This window comes from Podarcis bocagei (genome assembly GCF_964188305.1).
Source record: "Podarcis bocagei genome assembly, chromosome: 10".
In the NCBI taxonomy this organism is placed as follows: Eukaryota; Metazoa; Chordata; class Lepidosauria; order Squamata; family Lacertidae; genus Podarcis; species Podarcis bocagei.
In genome coordinates, this window is record NC_138135.1 from 40,189,433 (window position 1) to 40,204,076 (window position 14,644).

The 14,644-nt window shown below is 41.9% G+C and overlaps 1 protein-coding gene and 1 long non-coding RNA gene across 7 annotated transcripts in view; one reads left to right on the forward strand and one right to left on the reverse strand.

Annotated features, from left to right (window-relative positions):
* The window catches only part of LOC308596132 (uncharacterized protein), a 270,729-nt gene extending 257,928 nt beyond the window's left edge, over window positions 1–12,801 (forward strand). Inside the window, exons 5-6 of the mRNA XM_081210966.1 lie at window positions 5,904–5,986; window positions 9,938–12,801. Coding sequence (XP_081067092.1) covers window positions 5,904–5,986; window positions 9,938–9,991 — 137 coding nt within the window. The 3' untranslated portion in view covers window positions 9,992–12,801. The remainder of the gene's footprint in view (window positions 1–5,903; window positions 5,987–9,937) is intronic.
* The window catches only part of LOC308596139, a 231,686-nt gene that overhangs the window by 128,176 nt on the left and 88,866 nt on the right, over window positions 1–14,644 (reverse strand). For 5 of the 6 annotated variants that reach the window (XR_014012350.1, XR_014012352.1, XR_014012353.1 and 2 more), the window contains exon 4: window positions 8,153–8,239. The exons of the other annotated variant lie outside the window; for it this stretch is intronic. This is a non-coding gene — a long non-coding RNA (uncharacterized lncRNA). The remainder of the gene's footprint in view (window positions 1–8,152; window positions 8,240–14,644) is intronic. 6 annotated transcript variants of the gene reach the window in all.

A 14,644-nucleotide genomic window follows, 5' to 3' on the forward strand; every position in this document is an offset into this window, starting at 1 on the left:
ATTTTTGTTGACAATGTGATACGTCAAGCAAGATATTTATGGGTCCTGTCATCATAACTCATAAGCTTCTATCAGAAGAAAGCATAATCCAGTTTCATTCCCAGAGAATTTCTGTTATTATTTTCTATCTGAGCTGGAATTTGTTACGATTCTACTCACAGTGACTGTCTATTTTCCTATTTTAGGCCTGCATTGTACAATGTTACTCTATGCTTTGGTTTTGAAAAACAGGTTCAGTCATCTCTTGAGATATCATCACCAAATTTGGCACAACGGTTCCTAAGGTGGAGATGGCAGTCTTAATCAATATTTGGATTCCGGGCATAATTTTGATTCAATATGGCAACCAAACAATAACTTTGGTGTGACTTCACCTGGGTTTTTTTGGCACAGGCTTGGTCACCTCCCAATATATCATTTCCAAACTCATCACAAGGTTTTCTGAGGTGAGGCAGAGGTGGATTTAGTTCAGTCACACTGGGCACAGAGCCTTGAGGACACTGCTGGGGATGCTGCAAATATGATTTAGAATGGAGCGCGAGAGGTGGAGGGTGTCACTCAGGGCGCTGCTGAAATTTGATGCCATAAGAGCTGCCACTGGGGTTGGCGGTGTTTCATTGGTGTTTGGATGCCAGGTGCCATTTTGAATCAAGATGGTGAGCCCAAGTGTGACTTTGGTGTGACTTCACTCGATTTTTGGCATGATGGGCACAAACTCACAAATTACACTATGTATTCTAAAATCACAATTTTTTTGGGGGGGGGGGTCTGAAAATTCCCGGGCATTGCCAGTCACACCCTGTTAGTGCTATATAAAGGAGAAACATCTGCTGATTTGGGAATCTTGCCAAGTTAGAGGCTGCATTAAATTATGGCTGAATGTTCACGTCAAAAATTTCCTGGTTATTAATGATTAACTATAAAATATAGGTCCTCTGCTAGTAGACCCAGTGAATATCTGAGATAAGATCTCCCTCTAAACATGCTATGATTTATTATTATTATTATTGTTGTTGTTGTTGTTGTTGTTGTTGTTGTTATTGTTATTATCCGTAATAGTAGGGAATCTACCATATCTGAATCTACAGAAACTAGGCATTGTATAATGATAAAAATAGCTTGCTTCTACTGAAAAAGAAAAGAAACACAAGACTTTAGTTGTCTTCTTTTCATCCCCTTTAAACAATGTATGCATTTCAAGTCATATTTCTAACTTTATTCTTCCTCAAGTGATTTATTTTTCAACCCCCTTGCCCCAAATAATTCTACGTAAGCTAAAGTGGTTTCCCAAAGGCTTGTTCTCACATCTTTCCCCCTTGAACTTCTTCATGTTTTTGACATGTCACAGAGTTCAACTACTTTGCTAACAGGGTATTTAAAGCATGCTTTCTGTCAGAAAGCTCTCCTGACACATCAGCCTACGCATTGTTCTGTTTCTGCCAATAAGCCTTTTAGCGATATAGAACTGCATGTTTGTTTAGCTGTCAGGGCACAACACAGTTTGAGCCTCAATCAAATGTTTTAAGTTGGCTTAGAGCATTGAAGAGATTACAAAATTTGTTTTGGCCTCAATAGCCTATGTCAATTTATACATACTAAGTTTAGAGCTTGTTCTGCATTTCATTCTAAGAACTCAATCTTATGCTTACTCAAAAGAAAGCCAAAACTTACTTACTTCCAAGGAAAAGTCAAAGGCATGCAGCTTTTTTTTTTTACATTTATTTAATTGTAAATAAGATCATAAGGTCAAGTGCCCAAAGCTAAGAGCATCTGCAGAATGGGTAGATGTCCAAGTGTCAGAGAACTGTAAAGCTGGCACATGTTTGAGACTACAGTTCCCATCAGCCCCAGCCAGCATGGCTATGGCCAGTGATGATGCACAGGGCACCATGTTAGCCAGCACTGGTATTTATACTCTCTGTTTGGAACAAGAGCAGCTGAAGCCAGAAGTGCATATTTACCCAAGAAGTCTAGTTCCTGCCACCACATGGACCAGTTTTGTTGAAAGGTGACTACTTAATTCATCACTACTTCCCAAATCCATAGTCCTCCAACTGTCCTGTTTTCAGTGGGACATCCCGGATAACAGAAACCAATCTCAAAATGTCCCAATTAAGACTGGCACCCTGGTGTGAGTCAGCCCAACCCTGCTGACAAGCACCAGAGCACTTTCTGGGATGGCTTTGGCAATTGTCAACGGGTCGCACCTCTGCCCTGGCATGTCCCTTTGACAATCGCCAAGGTGCCTTCCAGGAAGGCACACTAGCAATCTCAAAGGGATGCACCAAAGCACCTTGGCAGGCCTTGCGGAGGAGGAGGAGACAGCCTCAACATGCAAACCTGGTAGACCTTCATAGGTATTGGTTGTTAACATCATATTGTCCCATACCCTTTTGGAGAGGTGGGCCTTAGCTGTACCTGTCTTGCCAAAGGAACCAGGCCTGTTGGCAAACCAACTCCATGCTGCAAAGATGTCTGCAAACATGACATGAAGACTGGCAACATCAACCTTGCCATGTGGGAATCCCTTGAAGATCATCCATAACAGTGACCAGAGGAAGAATGGCCACTGGGAGGAGCACAAATGCCATGGTGCATCTGCATCAGCAAAACCGGATGCCTTCATCTACCCCAGCTGCAACGAAACATCTCCTGTATCAATCTCTACAACCACAGAAGGCATTGTAACCTTCCAACAGTTTGACTTCACCCCTAAAGGCACACTTCTCCGATGTCTCCTGAGACAGGCGGATGTCAGCAACAACTGAGAATTGTAGCTCTGGTGTGAATATGGCCAGTAAGTGTGAGGTGTATCTTGCATCTATGATACTTGCTGGTGCAGCTCAACCTGAGAAGGCATTAAAGAAGGGAAGAATTTTGCAGTGCACAACTGTAAATGAAGCTATATAGTCACACTGAGTGTGTGTGTCGGGGTGGGGGTGAGGACAGAGGATTTCCATTGTTCATGAAGCCAGGATCCCCCAAAGCTAACCTGATGGACTGACTAAGCATGTGGTTTAGGTCTCATGGCATTTTAGTTCCTATAATATCTCTCTAGCCTCTCTATGCATCTATAGTTGTTTGAAACAGTTGCTCTTAGAAGCCTGAAAGCAACAGCTGCTTTCTTCATCTTATGAACTTTATATAACCTACTTCATAACATTCTGTGGAGCCTATTTTCCCTTTGTATTAAAAGGGAAAATCCAGTCCACAATGCAAGAACGTGAGCAACCCAAGCAGCTAAGAACTGCTTAGTTCTTTTTGTGCTCAGTGAAGTTGAATTTGTAATAAGAGCTGAACCAGATGTTTTCAGATGCTCACAGACAACTGTAGGAAGAGAAAGAGAGAGATGAGGCAATGAAGGGACTGTTCTGAAGGGATTTGATTCTCTGCAAGAAGCCTTTTTTCAGTCATTTATCAACTTGACAACACTGTTGCAGCACTCTGCCATGGCTGGTGAAGCACTTTCCCCATAAAAGTCATTTCAATGCATGCAATCAGCATCGTCTGAGAAATGACAGAAAATGGACTTCATGTAGAAAACTACATGTACTCAACCTATGCCACAGATATTAGAGAAAAATGTGGATGTAATATCACTCTTCTCCCAAGATGGGGGCACCATCTTGTCACAAAACCATAGAATTGTAGAGTTGGAAGGGACTCCAATGGTCATCTAGTCTAACCCCCTGCAATGCAGAATTCTCAACTAAATCATCCATTCTTCCTGATGTTTAGTCAGATGTTTGTTCTGAAGGGATTTGATTCTCAAGCAGAAAAGTAACTTGGGCCAGCTCTGTCTGTATTTCAGATTCATTTTAAAAGACTTTTGTGACTGGCTGCTCCTCTTTCAGATATGTCTCTTTCTCATGCTAACAAAAGATAACCACTGCATTTATATTTTATTAGGAGCTGTTGCCAATATGAACTTGGCAAGCAGGCAACACACCCAGCTGTAAGGCTGCTTTTGATTAGGTTCTTGTTCCGTAGAATTATGGAGGCAAATTTATTTTTTAAAGTTTCCTGTTCTGTAAACATAGCCTGATTCAGCAATGAGTGAACCTTGAACACTTTTATAAACTTATTTTAAGTGACCGGCTGATGTTGGTTTGGTTGATGGAATCAACAAAATGAGTCAGAGGTAGCTTTGATGGTTATAGATCACAAGGGAAATGCATTGGGAAGAGTGGTCATTTTGCACTTACCATCTGGAGAAAATCTTTCTAATGTATATTTTCACAAGGTACCTGTTTCATAAAATAGGTCTCTTAAGGGATGGCTTAATATTTAGGTAGCCAAAGATACTATCTATGTTGCCTTCTTTAAATACAGCATATCAAATTTTCTATTTCTTTCTTCTTCTTTTTTAAACCTTCCTTTATATAAAGAACTTACAGTGGCCTGGTCTGTACATCAAATTAAACCACTGTTAAAAATAAACTATGGATTCATATCAATAACCAGCATGTTAGTGCATGCCGCTCAAAAGTCCCCACTTCACTCCACTATCACTTGTACTGTTACCATGGAGGAGGTACTAATGGTTTGTTCTTTCTCTCTCTAACACACACATACACAGAAACCAAAGTCTAGCAGAACTGATAGGGGAGATGGAAACTCCCCAGCTGGGTCAACTTCTTTGCTTGCAGGACAGAGTTGAACAATGATACCATGTTGTTTTAAATGGATTGTTTTAGGCTTTATTGGTTGTCAGGGACGGGCAGGGCTCTGAAGAGCATGTGGCGGAGGCAGGGCACCAGGGCAGTGACCCAGGAGAGGAGACCAGTGCTTTGGGGGGGGGGTGACGCCACCCGCAAGGCAGGATCCAGGGAAGGAGGGAATATCAGGGCACCCCAAGGCAGAAGAAGGTGTGCAAGATATGGTGGTGGAAGAAGAAGGGACAGGTCAGATGAGGGACGATAGGTCAGTAGATTACCGACCTTTCTCTGCCCACTGTCTTCTAGAGCCAGAAGGGGCTTGAAGAGGGAAGAGCAGTAATCATTTCTGTGCAGGAGACATCTTAGGTTGCAGGCATGCAACCCAAAGGAGGGGATATAAGCCAGAGGAGGGGAGGGACCCCACTATTGCTGCAACAGCTCCATAGGGCCCAGACCCGTGGACAGGTGCCTAGAAGCTACAAGTGTGTAAGCATGTTTATCTGGAACAACATGAAAACTGCTTTGTTTCTTTTGCCAATAAGGAGTTAACTATCAGACATGTCCCTTCCTTATCTGGGCGGGCCATGATAGTAGTCTATTTTGGCATGTAATTTCAACTGAAAAGCAGGTCATGCTATCTGAATAAAACAAATAATTAAGTAAACACCTGTGGTCCCAGACAGACTTCATGGTAACAGTTTTTTTAAAATGTGATAGCTGTGTGAAGAGCTAACGTGAAGAGTTTCATATTTGGGATATGGTTCATCTCCTGCTCTCTCTGAAATTTGGAGTGGTTTGACATAACAGAAAAGAATCAAACTGAGTATAGCTTATGTTTCATCAGATCTCCCACCCTTGTGAGATTACAGGACAAAACTTCACTAGAGGACCTAAACTTCACTAGAATGGCGTAACCAATATGGCTTGCCTTTTAAAAAACCATTTGAACTGGAACTCTGTGATACTGGGACTGTGTGACAGTATTTGGGGGAGAATGAAAAGGTGTGGAGATGGAGAGACAGCAGTTTGCAGACTTCTCTCACTGTCCATTTTTCACATCAGACTTAGCAACCCACTTCAGTCACAAGCCATTGACTCAAGTGCCCTGCGCTTGATTCACTTCCTGTTCCTCTATGTAAAATCAAGCCATCGCTCTATCCTACCCAGGAGATGTGCAGATTGTCCTTGCATTGGAAGGGCACATATTTCTTTAATGAGGGTGATGTGAATTTTCTTGTTTGGCAGATGAACAGGCACGAACCATCTGCTCTTCCTGTGCTCTCTATGCCATCATCACATACAAAATGGAAACCTGCTTGTCTTTGAAGGTGTGTTGATGCATAATGAAGCACATTTAATCTCTGACCAATAGGCAGTAGAAATTTAAATGGCAATTTAAATTTAAATTTTTTATTAGTAATTATGCTTAAGGTTGTTGGGGTAGGCAGCTTTTTTCCTGTGTGATCATTTGAAGTGGCACAGCTGTGTTATATTTCTTATATGTCACATTGATATTGAAGTTTGCCTGCTTTCAGTGCAAGTCACATTGATACTGTAATGTTAGGTGATAAATAAATCAAATGCACAAACCACTCTACTGTAGATTGGCACAGACAATTAATTTTATTGCAAACTATTATCTGAAAAATATGTATTTTCTGAATAGGATCTTGGAGTACATTCCCTAATATGGGATAACACAACATCTCCTTAAAAGGGCCCTTAATGCATTTTTAGCAAGTCACTTCATGACATTCTTTACAAAAAAATCCAAGAAGTACAAGATGAAAGAATGCTGGCCTAATGAAGAAGGCAACGTGACCAGAATGTTGGGGAGGAAAGACTCCTCTAAGTCTCTGTGTTAGAAGTCTAAAGTGCACATGCAAACTCTGAAAAAGCAGGGCTCCTCTTGGAAATATGAGGAAAGTCTATGTCACAAGGCAATAAACTACAGTCCTGTTCCTTTCCTTGCCACACAAGCAATAGGCTGGATCCTGGGAAACATCCACACTGATTAAACAAATTAGAATAAACATCCTGGAGCTTTTTCTCCTTCTATTTCTTTTTCCTGTTGCTTCATTATCATGTCTGAAGCTTTATTTCACAAATGATTAACATTTTATTGTGATACACTTTTAAATACATCCATAATATGCATATGTCTGTCAGGTAGCATGTAAAGTAGTCCAGGAGGTACGGATTAGGCCAGTTCCTCAAACAGCCTTATCATAAGGTATGTGTTAACATTTCTCTGGATCATGGTCGGCTTAGCTTCAGGCTCGTACTTGTACAACTAAAAATATGCCATCAGGGAAATCCATCTTCCATTGTAATACTTTTCTCAGTTTGAGCAGAAGAGGCAAACAGAATTCGGTGCACTCGACAAAATACTAATTCTTAGCCAATTGTCAAGCAAAGGGTTACAAACTGGAAACCACTAGGTCCTAAACTGGGATCAACACCCATAAATCCATTGCTATACCACACCCCTGCACAATCACTCATTTTCATGCTTCTCAGTTTTAGCTTACAATGATAACATACTGCTCACAACAACTGCAATATCTGATGCTGCCACCATGGTTGAATAGGAGGGGTTTAATTTTCTTGCAAGATCTTGGGGGCCCTGCATCTCACGCAGCCTAGCAAAATCTCAGGAGAGAGTGCTAGCTTCCTTTAAAAGGATGGGCCACCATCTTGCCTGAATTCTTTCCTCCTTTCCTCAAGTAGAGTAAACTTTCCCAGCCCTCCTTCCCTTGGTTTAGAGGCTCTCATTGAGGCTTGCTGTGGTCACTGATTAACAGGGGCAGCATCGTTCTTGCTTTGGATTACTACATTTTGGTCAAGCCAAGCAAGGATCATGTTATGTACTGAGTTGAATAGGATCCAAAATGCAGCAGTCTGATTGGTTCTAGAACAATAGGATCCAAAATGCAGCAGTCTGATTGGTCCACAGGAGCCACCCAATCTAGCTCCAGGTGGAAGTGAATCCACAACCTGATTGGCCTACAGGAGAATCCCGGAATTAGCCAATCACGTGCAGCCCATTGTGTAAATAATGTATATAAAGCAGATATTGTGGGGGAACTTCCATTCCTCCTCACCACTATGAGCTGAATAAAGAGCATGAAATCCATTCTCGACTCTGAGTATATTTCAGATCATGTAAGGGGAATTCAGATGTGCCTGAAAAATATATATGAGTGGTATTGTGGGGCTGCAAATATTAGCTTCATCTTCCTCTGCCCATGCACCTGGTGGTGATGTGCCCAGTCATCTGGGCATGGGGTATGTGATGAAGCTCTACACATGGACTGCTTGGACCAATGGGGTCCCTTGTATGGAGAAATTCCATGTGCTTACAACTGTATGCATGTAGAGTCCTTTCACGCACCACGTAAACACGCAGATGAAGGCATGGCCAAGACCAGAGTCAGTAGGAAACAGATATGAGGCAACCATTTGGTTCAGTACACATTTAAAGGTGAACTTACTTAGTCTACACTTTCCAGAATGATGTGCAAACAGGGCCATTCTTTGAAATTCACACTGCTCCAAATCTTGCAATGCGATCCTCCAGCCTAGCAATGTGTACAAAAGCATGTATGTATCAGTGTAAAGATCATGATTTCTCTTTCCACTTAGATTGAACTTATTTTCTTCTCCTCAGCCACCTTTCTTTTCTCTCACTTCACTTCCCAGTCTCTCCAGCAGAAAGTTGTTCTCTCTCCCCACCCCCAGCATTCCAAAGCTCTTAGCACTATGTGACTCCTTTGGTTCTTTCCTCAGGCTCTCTGACGCTGCCGAGCATTCACATTCACAAAAACAAAAAGTACTTTTGGCTGAGACCCCCAGTTTAGGCTGTTCCCTCTGTGTGGATAAAGCAGAGAGAGAAAAGTTTTTCTTCCTCTCTTATATAGTATCAGAATTCAAGGATATTCAATTAACCTGAATGTTGGAAGTTTCAGGAACAGACAAAAGAAATTATTTATTCACACAGTCCATAGTTATACTATGGGATTTGCTCCCACAAGAAGTAACAATAGCCACCATATTGGATGGCTTTACAAGATGATCAATTTTAGTATATGTGCTGCCGAAGCGAGCACTCTACAAGATGCACTTTACAAGATGATCAGACAGATTCATGGCTGACAAGGCTACCACTGGCTACTAACCACAGTGGCTATGTTCTGCCTCCACTGTTGGAGGCAGCATGCCTTTGCATGGCTGTTGCTGGGAAGAGTGCTCTCAAGCTCAAGTCCAGCTTTCAGGCTTCCCATAGGCATTGGGTTGGCCACTGGGAGAACAGGATGTTAGACTAGATAGACTTATACCTGATCCAGCAGGCTCTGCTTACATTCTCCTATTATAGGAGTCCTATATCCTCTAATAGTTGCAATGGTATCATTTTAATAATATCATAGCGTCAAAAAGCCCAAATGAATCGCCTGAAAGCAGAATTTGATATTGAATATTAGCAATGAGTGAACTCGCCTCAGCTTGATTCAGTTAATGTTCCTACCTCCCACCCAAGAAAACTACCCCTTCTTTCTCAGCTTCCTTAAACAGAAATAAGGAATGGAGAAATGTGCCCCTGGTTCACTGTCAATCCCCCACCCAGCAAAATATTTAATCTTGAGAAAGTGAAGAGCTGGTGGGGAGCGTTCACTGGAGACATAAGCTTCACTGTTGCTAATTGGAATGAAATTCCACTGCATGCTCACAAACATCACTTCCTGCTAGGACCATGGGTCTGATGGAGAATGCCTTCCCAAACAAATTCTGACTCACCTGATCTCTATGATACAATATATATTGAAACTCTTAAGGGTAAATAACAGCATCACACAATTAATGGCTCATGTCTTCTATAAATGCTGAGCCAAAATATTTTAGTTTCCTTATGTTTATGAAATTATGGACTCAACGCAATGGAAAAAGCAAGCAAGGTAATGAAAAACATGGCAATGTGGCAGATTTAGCTCAAATGGTCTACTAAAAAGAACATTTTGAATTTAAACGCCACATATTTTACCTACCGTATTTCTTTTGTGTAGCGTCCGATGGTAAGGGGGGGATTGTGTGTCTTATAGTCCATGAATGGAACTATGAGTAAGGAGAATGTGCCTACTTCCTTTGTAAATCGCTCATAGGAAGCCCAAATGTATCAGAAACAGATTGTGAAGAAATGTGTGGTCCCAGGACAAATGTTACAGATATATTCGTTTTCTGGGAAGTGTATTAAAACTAAGTTAATCATTTCTCTTTTCCTTTAGTCAATTAATGGGAAACAGCCATCTCCACCAGCCCAAATGATGAGGATATGCTAACAGACCAGCGATGAACATCAATAACAGACTTTCTGGATGTTGTCTGGAGAATTAGCTGTCCTGAGCAGCAGCTGGCAAGTGTTGCACTGAAAGGTCAAGAAACAGCAATAACCTGCTGCTGCTGAGGGCAACCAAAAGAGGGAAAGGAACCTATTACCTAGCAGGAGATGCAAGATAAAAGTAGAAGCAGAAGGAAGCTGGAAAAAGTAAGCACCATGCTGATGTGCAGCTGGTAGAGGTGCTCAGTGCAATGTTGACATCAACAGCCCTTACTCAAATTTCCTACTTCTCAGCAGTTATGTGCTTCCATGACTTTATACAACCTCTGCTTCCCTTGGTATCTTGCTTCTCCTTCCAGTATGGGTACCAGAGCTGTCACCCATTTGGTCATCACTCATGACTTAGCAGTGGCCATTTATTCCTGCTGCTTACATCTGTCTGCACAACCTCATTGGCTGCTCCTGGAAACTAGCAGAAATCATGGTCACAAAAATTCTTACTTTTCTGTGTACCGTGCATGTTGACTCTAAATTCTAATGAAACTGACATTTTTATGAGCTTGTATTTGGTTGAAATGCTCTACTTGCATTTGGAATATTAAAACAGCAAAGCTTTGCAGTTCAAATATTTACATTACTGGAATAAATGTTAAACATTGGCATCAATTGGGATAAGCAGAATACTCTGAGAGGCTACAATGCAGTGGTAGAGCACCCTTTTTGTATGCAGAAAGCTCCAGTGTTTCCAGATTAAAGGACCCCAGGGAACAGGGCTGAGAAAGTTCTGCATATGACAACTTGTAGAGCTGCTGCCAGTCAGGGAAGACAATTGTTTCAAACAGAAAGTAAAACACTGCCAATAGTCAGTGCCATTTTTCTAGAAAAAGAGGTGCTGAAACTCACCATGAACAGCTCCCTCATTCTCTTAGAATGGCAATTGTGCCCCCCTGAGAGGTGCTGGAACTGAGTTCCTGCGAGTTCCCTATAAAAACAAGCCCTGCCAGCAGTAATGTTCCATCAGCTGTGTTTTCCACTGCAGTAATGGGGGCTTCTCTGATGCAAAGTCCCCCTACCAGAGGAAGTTGGTTCATGGGCATGTCCACTATATTCTAACCCCACCCAGCTGCAAAGATGAGGGGGTCACAATTGTACACACAGAGCTGAGCTAAACTCTACCCTTTTCTATCCCATTCATAGGCAGCAAATGGTGGATGTGGGGTTTTTTTTTTGGGGGGGGGGTTCTTTCATAAGCTCATGAGGCTACAATTGGTAACAGCTGCAGATGTTTTAGCACAGCTTAATAGATCTGCCTTCTCACCAAAAAAAATACACAATGTAAATTGTTCCATGGCATTTGAGAGAGGGGGGGTGGCAGCCATTACTGATTGCCACCTCTTTGAAGAAGAGCTCTGCCTCTATTGCCTGTGGTGGCGGAAGGAAGGAAGGAAGGAGATGACAGATAGATAGATGATAGATGATGATGATAGATAGATAGATAGATAGATAGATAGATAGATAGATATAGACTGCCATCACCACTAAACCTTTCAAATAATTTTGCTCAACCTACAAATCGCCCACCTCCCTTCAAAATTAGGGATCCTCTAAAATTCACTCCCCATCGCAACTTGAAAGCTTTCAAGCAAGACATTTCAGGTTTCTCCTAATCAGACTCTGTGAACACATCCAACATTATCATTTAAAGCAAATCAAACACACGGGGCCGCAAGGGGGCGCATTGGAAGATGGCCGACAATACCATCTCTCTGGCTCACACAAGGTAATTAAGAGGCTGATATGGGAGTATGCAGCCTCCTTTTGTTACCCCAAGGGAATGGGGAACACTGCCTTGCCTGCTGTTGCCATATATCACCCCCGGATTCGAAAGAAGGGGGTGAGGGCACTAGGCACAAAACCCTTGTGTGGGTCCGGCTCTCCCGGACGCTGTCTCTGATTGCGCAGATAGTTGTAGAGCTCAAAATAAACAATTAGAAAAAGAAGCAAATGCACATACTTCAAGTGAAGATTGGGAGTAAAGACTGCTAATTAATGAGATCTCTGTGAAGCGGAGCGACGGACTGGACAATAAATCAAGAGAAGACTCATCATTAAAAGATTGGTATGTTGGAGCGAAACTGAAAAGGGGGGGGGAGGAAAAAACTTTTCTTTTTTTTGTCTTATGTGAGTACCCAATAACCCTCCCCCCCAGGAGAAAGAATCGTTGCAATTACTGATCACAAGCAGGAGATTAAGAACTGTGTGGAAATAAATTACTAATCAAAGAGAGGATTTGTGGGAACATCGGGAAAGGAAGGAAAGCTTTGTGACGCAGTTACAAATAGAGATTCGTTACAGCAGGCCTGCCCACAGGAGGACGAGGGGGAGGAGGACCATGCTTATCGGAATGTGAGTTTGACCTGGCAGGGCCCCCTGAGAAAATTGATGACAGACTGGCAGACCTGTGGAAATCAACGGACAGACTGCAGGAATGTTTTGTACGGAGGTGTGGAAATGGCGTCTGTCCTTTATGTGATATGGCTCTTGGGGAAGCGTAAAATCCACACAGGATATGTTTGTTTTTAACCCGCTTGTGAAGACTATCAGAGATCACAAAGAAAGGAATATATGATAACAACAACAAGATGAGGAAAATAACAAAGAGACTATCTGGACAGAACTGTGTAATTAAAGCAGCAGTAAGAGTGATGTTTGGATCCCTTTCGGAGCTTGAAGTATGGGTACCCCCAACAAAATTTTAACAATTTGGCTGTGTAATTTGGAACTAATGTGATTTGGAATGAATGTGATCTGACTGGCCTGTTAATAAAAATTATTTTTTTTAAAAAAATAAAGCAAATCAAACACACATTTAAATCACATGACTTCCGCCAAGTTTTAAATGTGTGTTGAATATGCTTTAAATGTATGGTATGGATCTGCCCTCAGTGTGTACAAGACAAATTTATTGCCCTTTATATTCTACTGATTTAAATGAGCTAGGCTCAGTGGTGGGTGGGGTGGGCACAAACCCATGGTACCTTTATTGTACAGTTTGCCCAATTTGTGAACAGGGCTACAATCCTACTCAGAATGAAAGAAGCAGCACATAACTGTGAGAAATGTGATGCTTCCAAGTTCCTGGAGAACATTCATTCCCATGTAAAGTGGCAGGACAGTTTTACATGTAAAAGACAGGTCTAGCTACAAATGAGTTGCTGCACACCTTTCCACTTGATATGAATTACTGTAGAAATGCAAACAAGAGGATCAACATTAGACCCCCAGCTGACCTGCTCTTAACATTTCTGTGGAAGTCTATATATGGATCCTTCCCACTGGAAGCTACTGCATGTCTGCATGTGCATTTTGTGCTGTACTTTACAAAATACTGTATTTCACAAAATAATGGTTTCTAATAATACTCAAGACAGTAGCTGAATTGCAAAAAGTACTAGCCAATGATGCCAAGGGTTTAACCAACACTGCAATTGTCAGCAAAATGGATAGCTACTTTGGTAACCATCAATCATTCTGGCCGCCAAGAGATCAGAATAAATACAGCAAAAACGTTATCTAATAGCTTTCATGTACTGTACACAGGAAAACTTGAAATAATTTGGTCCTTCTGAACACATTTTTGTTGTTGTTTACCAATCAGCTAAGCCAGGAGTTGTGTTTCATCTAACATTTTTGTGTAACAGCCTCAAAGAACCGATCAATAATAGAAAGATTTCCCTAGCATTCAAGTAGTAAAGGTAAAAGCATTCAAGTATGCATTTATTTTACCTCTGTAGGCTACCTACAATGCATTTCCCTCATGGAATTATTGCTTTCGGGTGGTGAATTTCACACACGTTCTCATGGCGGGTTTGACATATCACAGTTTCCTGATGAGATGGTCAAGGAACCTTTCACTTACATTTTTTTAAAAGCCAGGGTGAAACCATCCTTTCCCCCCCAGGGAAAAACAGTTTAATCACAACAAACCAATGCTTTAATGGGCATTCTGGCCCAGGAAACACAACTCAAGAGGCTTTAGAGAGTTTTACTGCCACTAACAGTTTTTGGGATTTTTAAAAAGCTCTATAAGAAGTGTAAAAAGGGATGGGGGGCCCTCTGTTGACTACCTTGTCAAAATTAAGGTAAGCCACCCCATCCACACCTAAGTCTCCTACTCCTAAACTCTGAGGGCATTTTCTTTTTGCCTCATGGCCCACACATTGCCAAAAAAGAAAAGGAAAGTTGGGATGGTTCAGCCAACTTTTAGATACAGCAAACCAGGGGTAGGCAACCTAAGGTCCAGGGGCCGGATGTGACCAATTGACCTTCTCAATCCAGTCCGCGGACGGTCCAGGAATCAGCATGTTTTTACATGAGTAGAATGTGTCCTTTTATTTAAAATGCATCTCTGGGTTATTTGTGGGGCCTACCTGGTATTTTTACACGAGTAGAATGTGTGCTTTTATTTAAAATGCATATCTGGGTTATTTGCAGGGCATAGGAATTCATTAATTTCCCTCCCCCCAAAAATATAGTCTGCCCCCCCCAAGGTCTGAGGGACGGTGGACGGCTGAAAAAGGTTGCTGACCCCTGCAGCAAGCAATATAACCCCACTCTGAAAGGGCACAAGACTTGGCTCTCAGTATTTATACAA